Here is a 20,935-nt window from a genome sequence, read left to right on the forward strand (position 1 = left end):
GCTAAGCTATGCTAACCAGCTCCGAGTTCCTGCTTCATATTGAACAGACGGATTGAACAACTCAACATGAAAGTCAATAAACATACCTAAACTATCCAGCTATTCCTTTAATACAGCCACAGCAACAGCTTACTGTAGGTTTATTGTCTTGTTTCTGACAACTTTAAAGCTTTCTGTTTACATCTGTCATCTTTGACAACTGTCCTGTAGCTTCATAAAGGAAGACTTTGGGTCTTTAAACTGCTAAGTGAGCGCCATAGATGGACAAAGCTCATTTCCTGTGAGACGGGAAAGGTTAAAATAATGCACGCAGCACATGTTTCCATTGAAAAAGAAGTAAACTCAACACATTTCAATCAAGAAGATTAGACACATGGCAGGAGACACGGTCACTGTGTGTCTGCATGCCTTTGTCTCTGTGTTTGTGGTAAGCAGATGGTGGGAGTGGACGCACATGCCTTGACAGAGAGGCCATAGAAACCCCCAGATACCCCCCCCCCCCGTTGCATGACCATCAACCACCACCTCACCACCACCGTCACCACCACCTCCTCCTCTCTGGTCCATAAAAGGCCACACATGACCTTTGATCCCACTGGAATCCATTCTGATTGGGGGGAAAGTGCTGGCAGTGGCCCAGCAGGAACAATGCTCAGTGGTCAGTGAGAGGGAGGAGGGTGTGTAGACATGCATGGAGGGGAGTGGAGGGGTGGTGGGGGGGGGGGGCTGAATTCTCTACCTCTAGTCCCTCCCTCCATACAAACCCCAGAAGTTGAGCGGTGTCACAACAAGCCAGGAACAAACGAGGAGCTTATTTTTTTTCCATCTGGGGGACGAAAGGAATTGTGCATGGCGGCGAAACGATCCAGCCCCTGACGAAAAAAAAAAGAAAAAGAAAAAACCTTCAGCCAGTCAGGCTCAGAGTGCTTTCTGGAGAAAGAGAAGAGGAGGAGAGTGGCAATAGGGAGAGTTTCATTCACACTGGGAGGCACCACATACCAGAGAGAGATAGAGACTTTGGAACAGGAAAGGTGAAAGAGAAGGAGTGATCCTAAAACAGGAAACATAACGAATAACGGGACACTTCAGAGGGTGTCACATCATGACTGCGTCTCTTGGTATGTACGAGCATGCACACAAGCTTTTCCTCGCCGCTGTCGCACCAAATGCATGCTTGGGTCTCTGTGAATTATAGTGTCTAGACCTACTCTTTCCGTAAAGTGTCCTGCGATAACTTCTGTTATGATTTGACACTATGTGAATGTGTCTAGTCAGAGAGCTTTAAAGAGTGTGTCTGTGTGCGTGTGTGTGTGTGTGTGTGTGTGTGAGATTGAATGATTTTTCTTCACGTGTAATCAAATTCCAAATCTCTCCAAGCAGTTTATGAACTCTTAACACCTTTTACTCTCCTCCATGCATTCTTGATTGTTTCTCCTTCTCTCACTAGGCGTTTTGTCTCTCTCTTTCTGCTCATTCTCTCTCTTGTTTATCCAGCGTCGTTATCTCTGCCTCCGTCCCTCCTGGGAATTTTAAGGAGGGCACACATGCACAGAAACACTTCCCATCCCTCCTCCAGGCCGCTGGTATTTGCAGACAGCTTCTGGAATTTTTCTGTCAAATGCCTTTTTCTCTTCTCCAAACACCCCCTCCGAGCCTAATCTCTCTGTCTTTTTGTGCATACAAAACTACTTGTTCTTGTTCCGGGCCAGCAGCATCTGGCAGCCCCTCTGACATCTCACACTCGGTGGGGTGATGAGATGGTTTGTTCCACTGCGTCGTTCATGATCTCATCCTGTTAAAAGGCTATTTTGGCCTCCAGCATGCCGTCATGGAAGGCTGATGTATTGGTGGTTAACCGATGGAGGCTGTTTTCCCCCTTTTTTTCTGCACTACTGACCTGAGCTGAACCGAAAAAGCCTTTGAAGATTCAAGTTTTTTTGTCGGGGTGCTTATTGCTTCCTACATCTCCCAGAGCTGTCATACACGATAAAACAACATCTTGCTGAACCACAAGTTAACCAGTACTAAACTTTAGCAGAAGATTCATACAAAAAGAACGCTGGAAGTCCAGCACATATTTTCCACACATTGAACCTGAATTATTGAGCACAACAATGAACAAACTGACATTGTGCTTGATGCCACTTATATTAAATGGAATTCCTCATCTTTTAGACTTCTATGTTAAATATGCCCTACGGGAGATCTGTGGTTTTGCAGAGAGCAAACACAACTAGAGCAGAAACAATTAGTGGATTAAAGTTCATTAATAATGAACGTCCGTTACGTTCAAGCCATTGCCAAATGAGTTGCTACAAAGCTAATTAAGACTTTCAGCTCCACACAACTCTCTCTGTATTTCTCAGTATGGCTATGTTCAGAAGATTGTGACTTTCTCGCGCAGAAACTCGAGTGAAGATAATGACGTCTTCTGAAGAGTCCATCTTGTTTTTTTAATCCTCCGTGTCCTCCTTGGCTACTAGCAATTGTGTGGAGGAGGGGTGGGGGGGTGCGCGATCACGGAAGGCTTGTATCATGTGGACGCGCCGACAGTTTTGTTGTCGTTACTTAGAATTCCTCACAGGCGCAGCAGAAACTACGCACTATAGCTTTAATTTGTCGATGGACAGAAACATACTCAGCAACTTTTTAAGTCGTTCATCAAACCAATATTCTGTAGTTTAAGCTTCTCGTTTGTGAGGATCCTCTGCTTTTCTTTGTCTTTGTCGGACAAAAACCAACAACACCTTTGACCTTACAAAGCATATTGGATAACGCTGGAGCAGGAATGTTTGGACAGTGTTGAAAGCAGGTTGAAGACATTAGCTGCCACATGTAAGTTTGGAGAAAATGGATAATTTCCTCGGGGACAAAGTTATTGGGGAGTGCTGTTCTGAAACGCTGTACAGAAGTCTGCTGTGTGAGAAAGATTTGGCTTTCACAGCACTGCAGGAAACGAAGGGCAAAGAACACTTTAAGCCAAAAGGATGGAAAATGTTGACAACACAGTGGACATAAGGCCAGTACAGGGTGCAGAGACAGAAAGTGGAAAGAAGGAAACAAGGATTTTGTTCTTTAGAGCGTTAATTAACAAGTTCAGTCTGCGTGAGATGTACCAGAACAGCAGTGGTTCTACATGTGATGATGTAATGGGGTCTGGTCTACAGCATTCAACAACATTACAGAGCCCGTGAAACTACAGGCAGTATGGAATCTATATGCACACTAGAGCCCGACCGATAAAGGATTTTTAAGGCCGATATTGATACAAATATTTGGTGATTTAAAAATCCAATATTCCGATATATTGGCCAATATATATATATATAAAATGTATTTATAAATTTATATTTATGAGTCCTCACTAAAATAATATGATAATGCAGTTTAAAAATAAACTTATTTGTTTTATTGTCACAACAGAACAGAGGAACATAAAAATATATTAAAGTTCTGATAAATAAAATGTATAAAAATACAAACTTAAAATATGAAACTTAAAGTCCTTAACACAATAACAATAAAAAACACAATAACAAAAAAAAACTCATAACATGGTTGAAGGGCGAATTCATTTATCGGCCATTATAAATGCAGATACCGATAGTTTGGAAAATGCCTAATATCGGCCGATATATCGGTCGGGCTCTAATGCACACCATGGGACGTGAAGCGTGAAGCAGAAAAATATGTAGTTCAGTAATTCACCCTGACTTTGTGTTCATATAAGTTGACTTCTTGTTGGGAAGTTATTTTCTTTTTTTTTTAAACATTTGCAAAGAAACTCCTGCACATTCAACTTGCAAAAATACATTTTTATAGCTGGCAATGTTTCAGTATACTAGACCTTACTAGGAGGTGCCTGTACCAAACCAAACACCACCTACTCCACATGAAATAAGGGAAGATTACATAATATTCATTCACATTTCCTTTACCATAGATATAGCTTAAGCTTAAATACAAAGCTCTATCTATAGTAATGGGAATGTGAATTAATACTAGAAAATGCATTTCCTGCAGAAAATGCATGTGAATGCTGAATAGCTAAATTGCTAAAGCTAAACTGGATTAATAGCTTAAATCCATAAGAAGAAGTTGAAGTAGTGAGAATAGTTGGAAAAGTGGGAATGGTTTGAATTAGTATGAATTTCATTGACAAGTTGAATAACACCACTAATGTAAAAAAAAAAAAGATGGAATAATTAAAGTTTTAAAAAAAAAAGCTAACGCTAAAGCTAAACTGGATTGCTGGTCAAAACGTATAAGAAGAAGGGGAAGTTAAAAGAAATGTGGAAAAGTGATAATTGTTCTAATAATATATCTTTCAAAGTTGAATAATAGCCATATTGTATGAAAGCTGTAGGTGTTACAACAGTGGCACAGCAGTGGCACAGCAGTGGCACAGCAGTGGCACAGCAGTGGCACAACAGTGGCACAGCAGTGGCACAGCAGTGGCAAGCGAGCGACATCCCTTCGGCACAAATCACGGCACCACAGTGGTAAACGTCTGCAGACTGCAGTTCAGTGCGGCTGCTTTTTTCTCTCTGTCTATTTTAAAATGAGTTGTGAAGACTCATTTTATGAATCAGCATTCACACAATTATGTAATCTTGTTTAGTACCAAAATGTTGCCAGCTAGGGAATTTATTTTTGCAAGTTAGACAGTGTATGGGAGTTTCTTTGCGATTTTCGACCTAGTCGTCCCCCTCCGACGCACCTGTCTTACGTTATGGATGTGCAAAGTATTGTTTTGGTAAAAAGAGTAAAGATTGTTTTGTTTTTTTACCAATCAGTAGCAAGTGACATATTTTTTTCTTCTGCTTCTTCAGATGACACAGAAGCTGTGTTACGAGTTGCTCTGAGCAGTTACGTCAAATTTTCAAGAATATTCACGGCTCAAGTTTTAAAGTAATATCTATTTAAGAGTTGTTATTTTTGTTGACTTACAACCACTTTGATCAATACCACGCTTGTTGCCGTTTTCCCTGCAACACAGCTGCATGCTTTAACTACTGATGTGGAGAACAACTTATGATCCATGATCACTTCCCCAGATGGATGATGTCTGAGGAATTTCACTTCAGCTTCAAAACATGATCAAATAACTGGGACATTATTTGTAGTTCAGACTTCCTTTGGACACAAAACACACTGATGTTCATTGTGAGCTTGAGGAAAACATCATTTCTCCACATCAGATCCTAAACTCTGACTGTGGGATGGATGAAGAGAGTTATTCTCCATGAGTCAAACTGTCTCTGACTGCAGTTTATAAAATCATTCAAGCGATCATTCAAGGAGCAATCCCCTAAATGAATCGTCGTGGATATAGACTTAAGTCATCAACTCGTTATCAGAATAGTTTAGACACCAATAAACACCTCGGTGGTGACAGTATTCTCTCCCGTAACCTTTTCTTTAAACACTTGTGTGCCGTTACCCTTCACCCTGTTTCTCTCCCCCCACTTGTTCAGCCTTATTATTCTTCACTCCCTCCTGAGCTGGCTCGTAACTTTAGCCTCTCCTCTTCCACTTCACTGAGCCGATGAAGCTGTCTGACGACACACCCAAAAAGAGCAGAGGAACTGATTTACACACGACCTCCTACTAGCTTGTCCTCTTCTACAGAAAAATGCTCTGTTTCTGAATAGCAGGAGGAGGGAAGACGCAGCAGGGTCTGAGGCTGACTGATTTTTACTGAAGCAGGGACGACAGTGGGAGACAACTGATGGCATTCTGATGCAGCGCCAAGTGATACTAAGGAGAGAGCTGCACGTCCTGTGGCAGAAATCACTCAATAATTCTAAAAGCTCTACTAATTCTTATTCTTTAATCAAAGGATCAGGTAACTATGTGTTATGTGAAAGGGGTCACAGAGAATTATCACAAACTCTGCAGCTCTACTGAGCTTTTAAGCCTCTTTCAGCTCATAGTTTTTAGTCTTACTACACTACCTGCCCAGTGCCAAACAGCAGACAGACACAGAAAGTAGCTGGTGAACAAAGTGGAGCATCTAGCAGCTAAAGAGTAAGATCATTTTTAAAGAGTGGGTGGAGACCAAACCAGAGCTAAAAGGAGAGCAAATATTGGACTTTGTGGTATTCATCTGGCCAGAAATGTATCAATTAATGCTGTTTAAAACACTGGCAGAGGATTTAGTAAATATTAATTATAGGAATTCCTGCAGTTTCAATTGACAGCAATAGCTTTAGAGGCCAATACTCAGCAGCAGCATTTATAGTATAAATAACAACATTATTGTGAGACTGAAGCATGGCCACATTCTGAAATGCAGTTTCCCTTCACCCTGCATGCTGGAAGTAGGTGAAATTGTGCCAGAAATCCTGACTGCATCGGCTTTACACACCTGAAACTCGCAAAAAGGTGAATTGAGTCCTACTATAACTGAATATTGTATCCTCATACATTTGTATGATCTCTTTCAGAAAGTTATGCATGCATATGCAAAGTTACGCATTCTGTGCGTTATCCTACGAATGTCCAGCAACATGAGCGATTAGTGCCTCTGCAGTCCATCCATCCACCTTGACCTACGGGACTTTGTTGCTCTTTACACTATGTCACCTGACTTCCTCCTTAGAGGCAGAATTAAATAGTGAGCTAACTTTTCGTCGGTATAAGTACGAACAGTGAATGAGAACAGCATGATTGGAAAATATCGGCGCTCAACTTCCTACAGTTGTCTTGAAAGTTTTATTACCCAAACTTGTATCCCTAATACTGACTTTTTTTGTTTGTTTGTATTCAATAAGATATTATTGATAAGATATAAGATGTTATAGTTTTAGATTGACACCAGCCAGTTCAGCATTTCATCAGAGTCCTGCATGGTGAATGATCATCCTCTCAGAGTACAGTTAATACCTGGGATTTTAATTTAACTGTATGGACTTTTAGTGGGCCTCAGGATCACAGCAGGTGTCTTCCTCCTCATTGGGTTCCTGTTTCCTCTCAGAGTTAGCTCCCTTTCCCCTTCATCCCCCTGAGAAGCTGCAGCCTGTGATCGCTGCGAGCAGCTGTAACAGGCCATAGACCTTCAGACCTGTCAGCCACAGCCTGTGTGTGTGTGTGTGTGTGCACATCCAAAGGTCTTTGCACTCACATTCCTGTGGTTAGCGGGGAGTCTGCAAACCCACTATTGTCCTGCATCGCTGTGTTTATGCATGTGTGTAGGCCCAGCCTTCTGTCTAATGCGATGCTGCTCAGCGAGTAAATGTTTGGATGCGTGAGTGGAAGAAATAAAGCGAGACAAGGAGAAGCGTTTCTTTGTCACACTCACAACACAAGGAGCTCTGTAGCTGAATGTTTCTCATCTTTCTTCTCTGTTGTTTTTTCTCTGCCTTGCCTTTCATACCCAGTGGTGGAAGAAGTATTCAGATCCTTTACCTAAGTAAAAGTCCTAATACCATGTGGATGCAACAACAGTGTTGTTGTCATTTGTTAGAATTCCTCATTGGGGCGACAGAAACTACGCACTATAGCTTGAAGTAAAAGTATGTAAGTATTGTCAGGAAAATGTACTCAAAGTATTAAAAGTAAAAGTGCTCAATGCAGAAAGATCCTCACATTTTAGAAACTGGAAACGATTCAAATAGTTCTATGTTTAATTGGCTAATCATTTCAGCTGGGTATTGTTGGGTAGTTTAATGTATAATAAAACATTGTATTTTATAAACTACATATGTTTTGTGTGCAGACATATTTATCTGTAAAGTAACTAGTAACTAAAGCTGTCAGATGAATGTAGTGGAGTAAAAAGTACAATATTTCTTTGGGAGATGTAGCGGAGTAGAAGTAGAACGTGGCATGGAAAGAAAAGACTCAAGTAAAGTACAAGTACCTCAAATTTGTACTTAAGTACAGTACTTGAATAAATGCACTTAGTTACATTCCACCACTGATCATACCATTCTGCTTAGGAAACCAACTGCATGGTCTGAGGTGGGAAACATGAAGAGAAATATTATTGGTTCTATTGATGCATGGGATCATCTGTGTACAAAGCATAAAGGAATGCACACAGGTTCAGTCCGAGCCATATAACCGTTACTCTCTGTGATCGGGAAAGGAAATTGGCAAAGAATTGGCTGGTAAAGGTTGTGCCCACATGGGTCGGTGCCATCTGGAATTAGTTTTAGTTTTGCACGGTTCAACCCAGACTGAAGAGGCTTTGTGCTCACTCGGAGCTGCGCGGGTGCGGAGAAAACAACAGAAAACACACTGTGGAAAAAAACTTAAGGGGAAGTAGACTCAAAATGTTTAGAAAAGAACAGATGCTAAAGTTTGTCAAGTGTGTTTGCAAACATATTCGTGTATGTCTTTCTCTACTAAACTAAATACAATCTATATACACAGTTCTGTACATGGAATGAATAAACTAGTAGCTCAGTTTAAATTAAGTCAAACTACTCAAACAAACTGAGCAAAAGAAATGTTAAATGTTGTCTAAACACACGCTCCTGCACAAGTGCTTTGTCATAAAATTGGAAAATGTATGATTTTAAACAGAAGCTGGGAACAGTATATACATGGACAAACATTGCTGTAATTGTGCCAGAGTTATCCAAAAGGCTGTTTCCCCCTGTAATACATCCCACAAAAACTATCACCATCAGTCGTTTCAGCCAATTTACCCAATAATAACAATAATTCCTTCTAGCAGACGTGGGAATTATGACTTGAAAACTCCTAAGAAAGTGGTTTGATATTAATTTAGACAACTCCACAGGGAGAGGAAGAGAGTCGACAAAATGTCAGACTTTAAAGGTCCCATGGCATGAAAATTTCACTTTATGAGGTTTTTTAACATTAATGTGAGTTCCCCCAGCCTGCCTATGGTCCCCCAGTGGCTAGAAATTTAATAATTTATACGGTTTATTGATCCCCAGTGGGGAAATTACAATTTACACTCTTTGTTAGAAATCACTACACACAGGCCTGAAATACACACACACACATACTCAGGACCTATTCATGCACAAATGGAGAGATGTCAGAGTTAGTGGGCTGCCAGTGCTGGACCAGCACCCTGAGCGGTTGTGAGGGTACTGTGCCTTGCTCAAGAGCACCTGGCAGTGCCCAGGAGGTGAACTGGCATCTCTCCAGCTACCAATCCACACTCTGTACTTTGGTCCGTACTGGGACTTGAACCTGCGAGTATTAGGGGACCACTAAGGTCTATATAAAAGAGACTTCAGATACAGTATTAAGGGACCACTAAGGTCTATATAAAAGAGACTTCAGATACAGTATTAGGGGACCACTAAGGTCTATATAAAAGAGACTTCAGATACAGTATTAGGGGACCACTGAGGGTCTATATAAAAGAGACTTCAGATACAGTATTAGGGGACCACTGAGGTCTATATAAAAGAGACTTCAGATACAGTATTAGGGGACCACTAAGGTCTATATAAAAGAGACTTCAGATACAGTATTAGGGGACCACTAAGGTCTATATAAAAGAGACTTCAGATACAGTATTAGGGGACCACTAAGGTCTATATAAAAGAGACTTCAGATACAGTATTAAGGGACCACTAAGGTCTATATAAAAGAGACTTCAGATACAGTATTAGGGGACCACTAAGGGCTATATAAAAGAGACTTCAGATACAGTATTAGGGGACCACTGAGGCCTATATAAAAGAGACTTCAGATACAGTATTAGGGGACCACTAAGGTCTATATAAAAGAGACTTCAGATACAGTATTAGGGGACCACTAAGGTCTATATAAAAGAGACTTCAGATACAGTATTAGGGGGACCACTAAGGTCTATATAAAAGAGACTTCAGATACAGTATTAGGGGACCACTAAGGTCTATATAAAAGAGACTTCAGATACAGTATTAGGGGACCACTAAGGTCTATATAAAAGAGACTTCAGATACAGTATTAGGGGGACCACTAAGGGTCTATATAAAAGAGACTTCAGATACAGTATTAGGGGACCACTGAGGTCTATATAAAAGAGACTTCAGATACAGTATTAGGGGACCACTAAGGTCTATATAAAAGAGACTTCAGATACAGTATTAGGGGACCACTAAGGTCTATATAAAAGAGACTTCAGATACAGTATTAGGGGACCACTAAGGTCTATATAAAAGAGACTTCAGATACAGTATTAGGGGACCACTAAGGTCTATATAAAAGAGACTTCAGATACAGTATTAGGGGACCACTAAGGTCTATATAAAAGAGACTTCAGATACAGTATTAGGGGACCACTAAGGCCTATATAAAAGAGACTTCAGATACAGTATTAGGGGACCACTAAGGTCTATATAAAAGAGACTTCAGATACAGTATTAGGGGACCACTAAGGTCTATATAAAAGCATCCAAAGAGCACCATGTCATGGGACCTTTAACACGAGAAACTTTCCCTTTCCACTTTCCAACTGATAGCCATTGGATTCTTTTTAACCACAACCACAATTGTTCCCTAACCCTAACCGAGTGTTTGCTATTGCCACCATGACGATAAAGCTCCCCTAACGCTAATGAAGTGATTATTGTAACCTATATTTTGTTAATTATCTTTCCCCTTTTATGCCCTAACCAAACCGTATCCATGGCATTGTAAGATCAGAAAACAGTTGTAAGGGTGACTCTTTTGGAGGAACCAACAAAGGATTTTGCCCTGGTGATCTCGGCACTTATATGTATACATGTTTATTTTGTTTCCCCGGACATATGCCACATGTATTATAAGACTTGCCAGAGATGCCAGCTTTCAGTACTCAACAGACGTATTTTAACCGAAACTTAGTCTCGCTTTGCCAGACTATCCTCCATAGCGCTGCAGAGGAGGGTCTTGCTAGTCTACACAGCATTAAGGGATGGGAGAAAAACGTGCTCTGGTTTATTGGCATTTCTTTAAACCAATCAAAATCGTCATGGGCGGCGCTGAGCTCTGCACGAAGTTTTAACATGAATAGTTTGAGAGAGAGAGAGAGAGAGAGAGAGAGAGAGAGAGAGAGAGAGAGAGAGAAAGCTCTTATTTTGAAAGGGAAGGGTTTCCAGAATATTAATGGCTTTTATATTTTAATGTGTTATGCATTAAGAACATTAACTTTGTTCACTTCATTTGTTTTTTACACTGGGCGCAGACTTTTCTTTCTCCCCAGTTTTCTTCATACACATCTAGCTGAAAGTGAGTAGCTATGGATACTGGAGCAGCGTGGATACAGGGGGTGAAAGGTGTGTTCGGGTGTTAGAACGACCAGCAGGGCCTCACAGAGCAGAGTCTGGTCTGAGGGTCAGAGGTCAGGGTGGGGTCAGCCGGTGTTGCCACAGTTTGGGCTGCTCTGTAATTAAGTGGATGAGTCGGGATGAGCCGTGGAGCAGCAGATGTGACAAACTGCGGCGAGAGAGAGAGAGAGAGAGAGAGAGAGTCAGCCGTGGGAACAGAGAGAGAGAGAGAGAGAGAGAGAGAGAGAGAGAGAGAGAGACGAAGCTCGGCTGCTTTCTGGGAATCTTCCCGAGAGAGACAAACTGACAGGGACTGTGGGAATGTTTGAGGAATCCTCAGTGCATTCCGCTCACTTTGTTTTTTGTTTTCTGCAAACAGCAACAACAACTATAACCATAAATCTAGACTGTCTTTGTTTTCTGAGCTGTGCACGAGTACGTGATGAGAGTTCGAGGTTCGACCACAACATCACCTGCTCTCTGCTCTTGACCTTTAACCCCTAAGAGTTCAAGTTGAGTGTTGACTGCCTGTGTGTGGTGTGTCCAGTGATGGAATATAACTAAGTACATTTACTCATACTTACATTACTATATTGTACTTTTTACTCCACTACATTCATCGGACAGCTTTAGTTACTTTACAGATGAAGATGTTTGCACACAAAACAGATGCCATTTATACAATATGTTTTATTATTAAATAAACTATCAAACAATACAACGGCCTACAAGTCCAGCTGAAACTATTAAATTAATAATTATTGGCATGATTTTCTAAATCATGTTTTAATGTTAAACATACATGTGTCACAGTGAATCCTCAGGATGAACTGTATTTCTGGATGGCTACCTTAGTGACTACCTTACCTATAGGCCAGTAAGCCTATCATCAGTGGGGATTTATACATATATATTATATTTGGAGGCCCCCCCCTGTATTGACTCTGAGGACCCCCTAGGGGTCCCGGACCCCCTGTTGAAGATCCCTGCTCTTAAGTACATTGCTGATGATACTTACATACTTTTACTTAAGTAACTTTTTCAATGCAGGACTTTTACTTCTAACAGAGTATTTTTACACCGTGGTATTAATACTTTTGCTTAAGTAAAGCAGCTGAATACTTCTTTCACCACTGACGATCAGATTCTTTTCATAGGCTCTTTGGTACGAACAAAGGAAACCGACTTTATATTTATTTTTTAGATCCTGCTTTGACCTCCATTACCACCCGGCAATAATAAGGTGACAAAAGGAAAGTCTTCGGAAGGAAACTTTTCTGTAAACAGGCTCTGTAAGAAGTGCCTGTCAGCTTTATCTCATTCTTTTTCATGTCAGATTTGTACTTTTAAGGCGTTTGTTTACATTGTGGTTTTTTGTACATTCATATAAGTAAAGGATCTGAATACTTCCTCCTCCACGGTTATAGGGTTCGGGTTTTAACAATTTTTAACGTGACTTTCCCACAGCTGCATGTTTCCCACACACATTTCTATAGTGCCAACATTATGTACGCTGTATCAGATGTCCATTAGTGTGAACTTACTGGCAGCTGCTGTGAGCGGGACTCATTAAACATACTGAGTTGTGTTGTCTGAGTACAAGTTATGTTTTGTTGGTTCACTTTCTCTACTATAGGAGAGCACAATACATAGATCGGTTTATTAGCAAATGAAGAATATGACTAAGTACATTTACTCAGGATTTGTACGTAACTTCAGTTATTTTATTTTTCGACTTCATTTCAGACAGACATTTTTTTACTCCACTTACTCACATCCATTTGATTTGGCTGAAGTAATATTGCAAATTAAAGGTTTGACGTACAAAACATGTATTCATTTTATAAAAGATGATTTATTGCTGACAGTTAAACAACTAGTTTAGCTCTACTTGGGCTAGCTGTAACATTTAGCTTTGCTGGTACTGCTCTTCAAACTTTCAGATAGTCTTATAAACGTGTGTTGCCGACGCATCATACAAACACTCAAACATTCTTCAAATTCATTACCAGCCCCACGTCTGATTATATAGTCCGCTCCAGATGATGCAGCGCATCCAGTATGATCACAAACAAAACCGAGAACAAATTCCTCCATCTCAAAGTGCTTGAATGGAGGGAAGGAGTGTAAGAGAGAGGGGGGGTGGTGGTGGTGGGGGGTAGGGAGGTAGAGAGCCGGCCGAACAAGGAGCTCTTTATAAAGATTGACTCTTTACACGGTGACTCATCGTACTTCACAGGCCAGTCTGTGGCCTGAGGAGGCCTGCCCTGGTGTTTGCTGAATGACACACTGTGTTGTCAGAATGTCAGGATGTCATGTTGGGATGTTTGGAGTAGCCTCCCTGCTCCATCTCACACACACACACACACACAGACACACACACACACACACACACACACACACACACACACACACACACGCTATTGTACCCTGTCAATCTCTGCTTTACTGCCATGATTATAACGATGCGTTGCATGTACTGCCGATGCAGGTTGAACGAGGTCTATAAGCTTAAAGTAATGATAATTATGTGAGTAAGATAAGCAGTTTGATACCTTTCTCATGCCTGTACTTCAACTATGATGCTGTAGCAGCGACCTAGCTTAGCATAAAGGCTGGAGGTAATTGGAAACAGCTAGCCTAGCTCTGTTTAAAGATGAAATATGTACGCCTACCGGACTCGGGTTGTATGAGATGCAGAAGACACATTACTACACAGTATTTATTTATTAGATGTGAATCATTCAGACTGATTAAAATGAGGATGTTCTTGCTGAAACAAAGACACTTTACAGCACACGGCAGACGTTTAGTGCTATTTTGTGGGTGAAAGAAAAGTTGAGATTTTGAGAAATAAGTCTGAAAATATTGACAAAAAGGGATGATGTTATGAAAAACAGTCGCAATTTTGGTTTATTTTACCGGAGTACCTTGAAACCACTCTCAAGTTATAGAAGAAAGTGACATGAGATAAGACTGCGGAAAAATATGATGAAAAAAATGTCCTTGCTGCCAGGAATCATTCCCTGAATAAATAAGGGATAAAGAAAGTGTCAAGTGACAGGTGAGTGTCTTTTCTGCTGATATACGTTGGTTTTATAATCCAAACAAAGGTTGGGTCCCAACGAAAGCAAACACAGGTACCAGTTAGTAGTAGTAGGCAGTTATCGTGGTTTATGGAACAAAGTCACATCCTGGGTTTTTACAGTACGCCTGGTTAGTGTTTTACATGTGAGAACTGTGTAGTAAAAGAGGTGTGACATTTTTTTTTCCTCATCTCTTTTTTTGTCAGATTCCCGGAGTTTCCTGGACAGCATGAACCACGCTGGCAGCTCCACAGAGGGAGAGCTCTTCAGATCAGAAGTGTCGGCCACTCCTGCTTCTTGTCAGAGGATCTTTGGCTCCATGTGCTCCATGTCATCAGACAGCCCCCTCCCACACACAGACAGGTACACATGTCTGTGGTCTATATACAAGTTGTTTTTTTTTCGAAATCTTTGGAGCTTTTTAAAAGTTTTTAATTCAAAAAAAACATTTTTGTCGCCCTTTCTAATTTTGTTTTGACTTTTTAAGAAGACGATCGTTTGACGCCGAGAAAAGAAAAAAACTTCGTTGAAGTAAAAAGTTAAAATATTAAAGATTAAAGTTCTAAGGTACGAAATACTTGAGTTTTTGTTGTAAATTTTTTTGACTTTTTTTGTCACCTTTCTTGAGTTTTTGTTGCCTTGTTTTTACTTTTTTTTTCAAAGTCTTTGGAGCTTTTTCTTTTTAAGTTTTTGTCACTTTATTTGGCAATATTTTCAACGTTTTTGTCGCCCCTTTTTTTTGTTTTTTTGGGATGTTTTTTTCAGTTTTTTTGTCGCCTTCCTTGAGTTTTTGTTGCCTTGTTTTCAGTTTTTTATCCGTAGTCTTTGGAGCTTTTTTCAACGTTTTTGTCGCCTTTTTCTGTTTTGACTTTTTAAGAAGACGATAGTTTGACGGCGAGAAAAGAAAAAAACTTCTGTGGAGTAAAAGTTAAAATATTAAAGATTAAAGTTCTGAGATACGAAGATTTGTACGAAATACTCGAGTTTTTGTTGTCAATTATTTCGACTTTTTTTGTCGCCTTTCTTGAGTTTTTGTTGCCTTGTTTTTAGTTTTTTTTTTATCGAAGTCTTTAGAGCTTTTTTTGGCAATATTAAAAAAAAAAAATGTAAATGTACGGGCTGGCTAATGGAACTACAAACATGTTACATTGTTACATCTATATCGTGGAAACAATAATGTCAAAACAAGAATTGTGTGCATGCTTACATCCTCTCTCATACACGCGGGACAAGCGATTTGCAACACATTTGCAAAGTAACCCACACACAGTATGTATGTGTGTGGGTTACTGAGGATAGTTGTTGATTATTTTTGGTATTCCATTAACCATGTTTTAGTTCTGATTTTGCTCTACGTATGCTGTGTACATCATAATTATCCGCAGTTACAGGATCATACTAAACCTTCTTGGAAGAGATGTCAGTGATCAAGTCATCAAAGTCAAACTCCTGGCTTCTACAAAATATCCAAATGTATTAATACACAGGCCTACTCTTATATAAACTGCATTTTTTTTTACACATATTTCTACTCACTTAAAAAGAAAAGAAAAAAAGAAGGCCAAGAGCATCCTTGACTTCAGAGCCCAGTCTGCCCTTGTGGGTTGTATTTCAGCAAGAAATCTACTTAATTACTCTGCAGCATGAAGAGAAATAGCTGTATTTCACAAATTGTCCATTGGAACTGCATGCTGTCCTCAGAGCTTTGTTTTGAAGAGCAACTGCTGCTCCTGCACAGCAGAACGTCACCAAAACATCAGTTTACAGAATAAAGTTAGCTCTGCATTGAAAGTGCTCCTGCTCCTTCTTCAAGATAAACTTAGTTATACTTCATGCTGATGATCGAAAATTGTAAGTGAAGTGATTTTGCATCGATTTTGAAAAAACATTATTTTTCCTATAATCGATTTGTTACTTTTTACCAATGATTTGCCTAAATATTTAGTGCGGTACCGCTGACGGCGACTACATCACATCCGTTTCCAGCAAAACAGACCGAAAGCAGAAAATGCATATAATCCATGTTATGTACTTCTTTACAAATGAAATAAATGTCAGACTGACTGAAAAGAAAATCGCAATACTCAATTCTATTGAAATGCAATACTTAAAGAATCACACATGAATAGAAATCGCAATACAAATCGAATCGTCACCCATGTGTCGTGAGAGAATCGAACCGGGACAAAAGTTTCTTGTCCCAGCCCTAGTGATTAACGTTTATCCATTTCTAATGTCTTCTAACCCTTTCATTTAATTGTTCAAACATTAGTTATGAATTATTTGGACACCTGTATGCCTTTATTTCCACTTCTCATCCAGCCTCTCGCTCCTCTGCAGCTCCACTCCTCCTCCTGTGTGGCACGACCGGACTCCAAGCTCCCTGAACTCCCCGTTTCCCCCCCAGCCCTCACCTCCTCCCTCCCTCAGTACTCCCAATGCCCAGAGCTCCCCGCGGGGGGCTCTGAGAGGCCTGGGCAGAGGCCCAGGGGTCCGCGGGGAGACAGACAGCGGAGACTTGTCCTCCTTGTTGTTGGGGAACGGCAGCCTGGAGCACAGCCTGCTGGAGGCCATGGAGGGTCTCGGGAGTCTGAACCTCGGGAGAGACGGGCGCCTCCCTCCACTGCTGCCTGAGAAGAGGAGAGTGGGTGAGGGGGGGGAGCTCAGCTCCCGCTCCCCCTCTCTGAGTGGGTTTTCTAGCCCTCACAGTGGCAGCAGTCTCAGCATCCCTTTCTCGTCCCCCATGACCCCCGACCCCCTCAGAGGACTCAGTGGGGCCCAGTCGCCCGGAGCAGGTATACTGTCACAGATTGTTCTCTTTATGTCTGGCATTTATTTGATTCCATCTCCCTCTTATAAATGGTCAGCTAACCCAAATGACAAAAACATAATTGATAAGTGACAACATTGCGAGCTCATTCTTTAACTTGGAAGTAATTGTTTGACATATATAGATAAATACATCTTAAAGTCCACTTACTTACTTATTCTGGAACTTTCAACCACATCTCACAATCTTTTATCAGCAGGTAGAATTAATAAAAAGGATATATTTTTTCCACTTAACTCTAGTCAGTCCCTGTCCCTTACATAAGAGCGTTCCTGGAGAGCTATCTGAACAGGCTAGCGGCTACTGCTACATGAACTAAAACAGAACTGGTGCACATTTTATCACAAGTAAGTTGCTGCAAATTAATTTTAGGCTACAATAATGACAAAACATCTCCTGGAGGGACTGTAGAGGTCTTAAGAGTACATGCTAAATATGTTGCTGCCATCCCAATACAATGGAGATACATTGAATTTTAATTTTGTTAATCAAAAATTAAATTAAATTACATTTGTAAAACTAAACAGCCGCTTGTCAATGTCTCGGCTACTCTGCAATCCACAAAATATGTTGTTAACAAATATCATCTACTACTTTTTCACTTTTAGCTCCAATGTAATGTATAACAAGGTATTAAAGGGAATTTTGGGGATAAAGCAAGTCATGACAAAAAGTCATCATGCTGTATTTAAAAAAAAAAAAAAAAAAAAAACATATTTTGAGAATAAAGTTATAATTATAAAAGAAATGCATTTTAATATTTTGGAAAACAACATTTAATATTTGGAGAATAACCTAATACTCCTTCGTACTGCCTGCAGCAAAGTCTTTGGATCATTGTGAGTAACCGGGACATTGTTACTGGAACTACAAGTTGAGTTTTAAAAAATGTTCTCTGAAAACAAATCTGGTTAGATATAAATAGGGTTGGGTGATAATACATCTTTTTGTCATTTGGGTGTACTGACCCTTTAACCAGTCGCCCTCACTTTGTTTTTTTCTGCCCTGTCTTATCATATTTGGGCCAAAGCCAGTTTGAAACCTAATATAGAGTCTTAATCTCTGTCTCGCAGACTTTGGCAGTAAGCAGGACACTGTGAAGTTTGTTCAGGACACTTCCAAGTTCTGGTACAAGCCCGACATTTCCAGAGACCAAGGTAAATATTGGTGTGGAACAGGAGAGCCTGTTAAACGGACACTTCAAAGTGGATCATTTGCCCCCTTGTGCAAAGCTTTGCTCCTTGTACACCATGAACTTGATGATTCTAACTTTAGCTTATCTGTGTTTCCTCTCCCCCTCTGCTGACCTGCTGAATAGCCATCGCAGTGCTGAAGGACAAAGAGCCGGGCTGGTTCATTGTCAGAGACAGCCATTCGTTTCGGGGGGCGTATGGATTGGCCATGAAGGTGGCCACGCCTCCTCCGTCTGTGTTACAACAGAGTAAGAAAGGTAAGCTAAAGCTCACCATGTTACTTTACAGAAACTCTAATATTATATACACACTTTTTATGTCTATCATCATGTCTACATCCACAAGTGGGCGCCTGGGAAGCTCGCCTGGTAGAGCGTGCGCCCATATGCAGAGGCTCAGTCCTCGCCGCAGTGGGTTCAGTTCCGACCTGAGGCCCTTTGCGGCATGTCATTCCCCCTCTCTCGCCCCTTTCATGTGTCTATGCTGTCCTATCGAATAGAGGCCTAAAATGCCAAAACAAAGATTAAAAAAAGAAACATCTTCAAGTAGAACACAAAAGAAAGCACCTCACGTTTTAATTGAGATTCCTTCAGCATTATGAATCAGCCCAATGAGAAGTTCATTCATCTTTTCAGTGATGTTCTATGTGTCATACGATGTGATTTACTGCATTTTATTAATTAACTTTTATTTTCCTTTAAATTAAATTTATGAGCAACTGATATCAAGACCATTCAAGGGGATCGACACATTTTTTGTCAGGTTTAAATCTCCAAAATGTTCCATCTACAGTTATCTTCAGTAACAACATATTTATACTGAAATGTTGTCTGCGTCTCTGCGGTAGGGGACCCGTCCAATGAGCTGGTGAGACACTTCCTGATAGAGTGCACGCAGAAAGGAGTTCGTCTCAAGGGCTGCCCCAACGAGCCGTACTTTGGTAAGAAAATTTCGGCTTTATTGAGTGTCTTGGATAGTTTCTTACATTTGGTGGCAGTTTATATAATATCAAACATATATATTATTGTAGATTTTCTAGGTATTCTAGGTAAAGTCCCATATTATGCTCATTTTTAGGTTCATTCATGTATTTTGGCTTTCTACTAGAATATGTTTACATGCTTTAATGTTTAAAAAACACTTTCTTTTTCTCATACTGTGTGTCTGAATATTCCTGTATTCCCCATCTGTCCGAAACGCTCCGTTTTATCGCCATTCTCTTTAAGACCCCCCTCCCAAAAAGCGTTTCTGGGTCTGCTGCATTTGCGCTCTCTGAGATTCTTTGCACCGTCATTGCAGTCGGGGAATGACTGTAACGGCATTGTAGCAGCCCTTTCTACCGTACTGTACTATAGTTGTGACATCACAACAGTACAGAAGTCTTGATGATTCATTTAAGTAGAGTCAATATTGGCTGAAATTTGGGGCAGATTGAACAATGGACAGTCTAGTTATAAACCACTTCCTGTTTCATGGCGTAACGTGGAAATTTGACGCCTTGCCACGCCCACCCGGTCGACTATAGCTAAAAAGCTTCGCAATCGTGGCCGGGTTTGCTCAGTGGTAGAGCAGGCGCACATGTACTGAGAGGTATATGCCTCGACGCAGAGGTCCAGGGTCCGACCTGTGACGATTTCCTGCATGTCTTCCCCCTCTCTCCCCCCTTTCTCACCTAGGTGTCCTGTCAAATAAAGGTGGAAAAGCCCAAAAAAATAATCTTTAAAAAAAAAAAAAAAAATAGCTTAGCAATTTAGCTTTGCCAAGGTCTTTAGATAGTGTTGACCAATTTTGAAGTCAATCAGGTTTAATCAGTACAACGCCTGAAAAAAAGGTTTTAGAGGCTTTTTTGTAAGTGATAGTACATATGCCTACCTAATTATTTCCTCTGAACTATAGTGAAGAAAAAGCAGATAATAGCATTAAACAACAATACTAACAGTGACAGTAAAGAACCAGAGCTCTCCCCCTAACCCAGGTCCACGACTGTTGTACTCTTGGTACAATAACACTTTAAAACTGAGCCAACAGTCCCGTGAGCAGTTTACTTCCTCAAGTCCATGTTAATAGTCCACCAGGATGGACACACTGAGGTTAATATAGTACAGTATCCCAGGATCATAATGTGTTTCCTGTGCCGCCCTCTACTGGACAGTGTGATGACGTGGAGCTGGCTCCGTTATTCATCGGTCTAATTTAGATAGTAGGGTTTGTTTGTTTGAGAAATGTTTATAATGAATGTATTTCTTTATTTGTCCTGTCAGGAAGTCTCACAGCTCTGGTGTGTCAGCACTCCATCACTCCTCTGGCTCTGCCCTGTAAACTCATCCTGCCTGACAGAGGTAAGCTGCGTGTGTGTGTGTGTGTGTGTGTGTGTGTGTGTCTGTGTGTGTGTGTGTGTGTGTGTGTGTGTGTGTGTGTGTGCGTGTGTGTGGGTGTGTGCATGTGTGTGTGCCTGGTACGAATGCATCGCTTCAGGGCTGCGACTAACAACAATTTTTATTTTCGATTATTTTGTTTATTATTTTTGTTTATCGATTATTTGATTATTTTCCCGATTAATCGATTAGTTGTTTGGTCTATAAAATCAGAAAATAGTGAAAAATG

The 20,935-nt window shown here is 40.6% G+C and overlaps 1 protein-coding gene across 2 annotated transcripts in view; it reads left to right on the forward strand.

Annotated features, from left to right (window-relative positions):
* The window catches only part of LOC144523047 (tensin-3-like), a 61,343-nt gene that overhangs the window by 34,566 nt on the left and 5,842 nt on the right, over nucleotides 1-20,935 (forward strand). Inside the window, exons 16-21 of one of the 2 annotated variants that reach the window (XM_078258335.1) lie at nucleotides 14,515-14,671; nucleotides 16,631-17,103; nucleotides 18,212-18,295; nucleotides 18,457-18,588; nucleotides 19,179-19,271; nucleotides 20,593-20,670. In XM_078258335.1, coding sequence (XP_078114461.1) covers nucleotides 14,515-14,671; nucleotides 16,631-17,103; nucleotides 18,212-18,295; nucleotides 18,457-18,588; nucleotides 19,179-19,271; nucleotides 20,593-20,670 — 1,017 coding nt within the window. The remainder of the gene's footprint in view (nucleotides 1-14,514; nucleotides 14,672-16,630; nucleotides 17,104-18,211; nucleotides 18,296-18,456; nucleotides 18,589-19,178; nucleotides 19,272-20,592; nucleotides 20,671-20,935) is intronic. The other variant, XM_078258337.1, reaches the window with a different exon arrangement.

Source organism: Sander vitreus, chromosome 9 (genome assembly GCF_031162955.1).
Source record: "Sander vitreus isolate 19-12246 chromosome 9, sanVit1, whole genome shotgun sequence".
Classification (NCBI taxonomy): domain Eukaryota; kingdom Metazoa; phylum Chordata; class Actinopteri; order Perciformes; family Percidae; genus Sander; species Sander vitreus.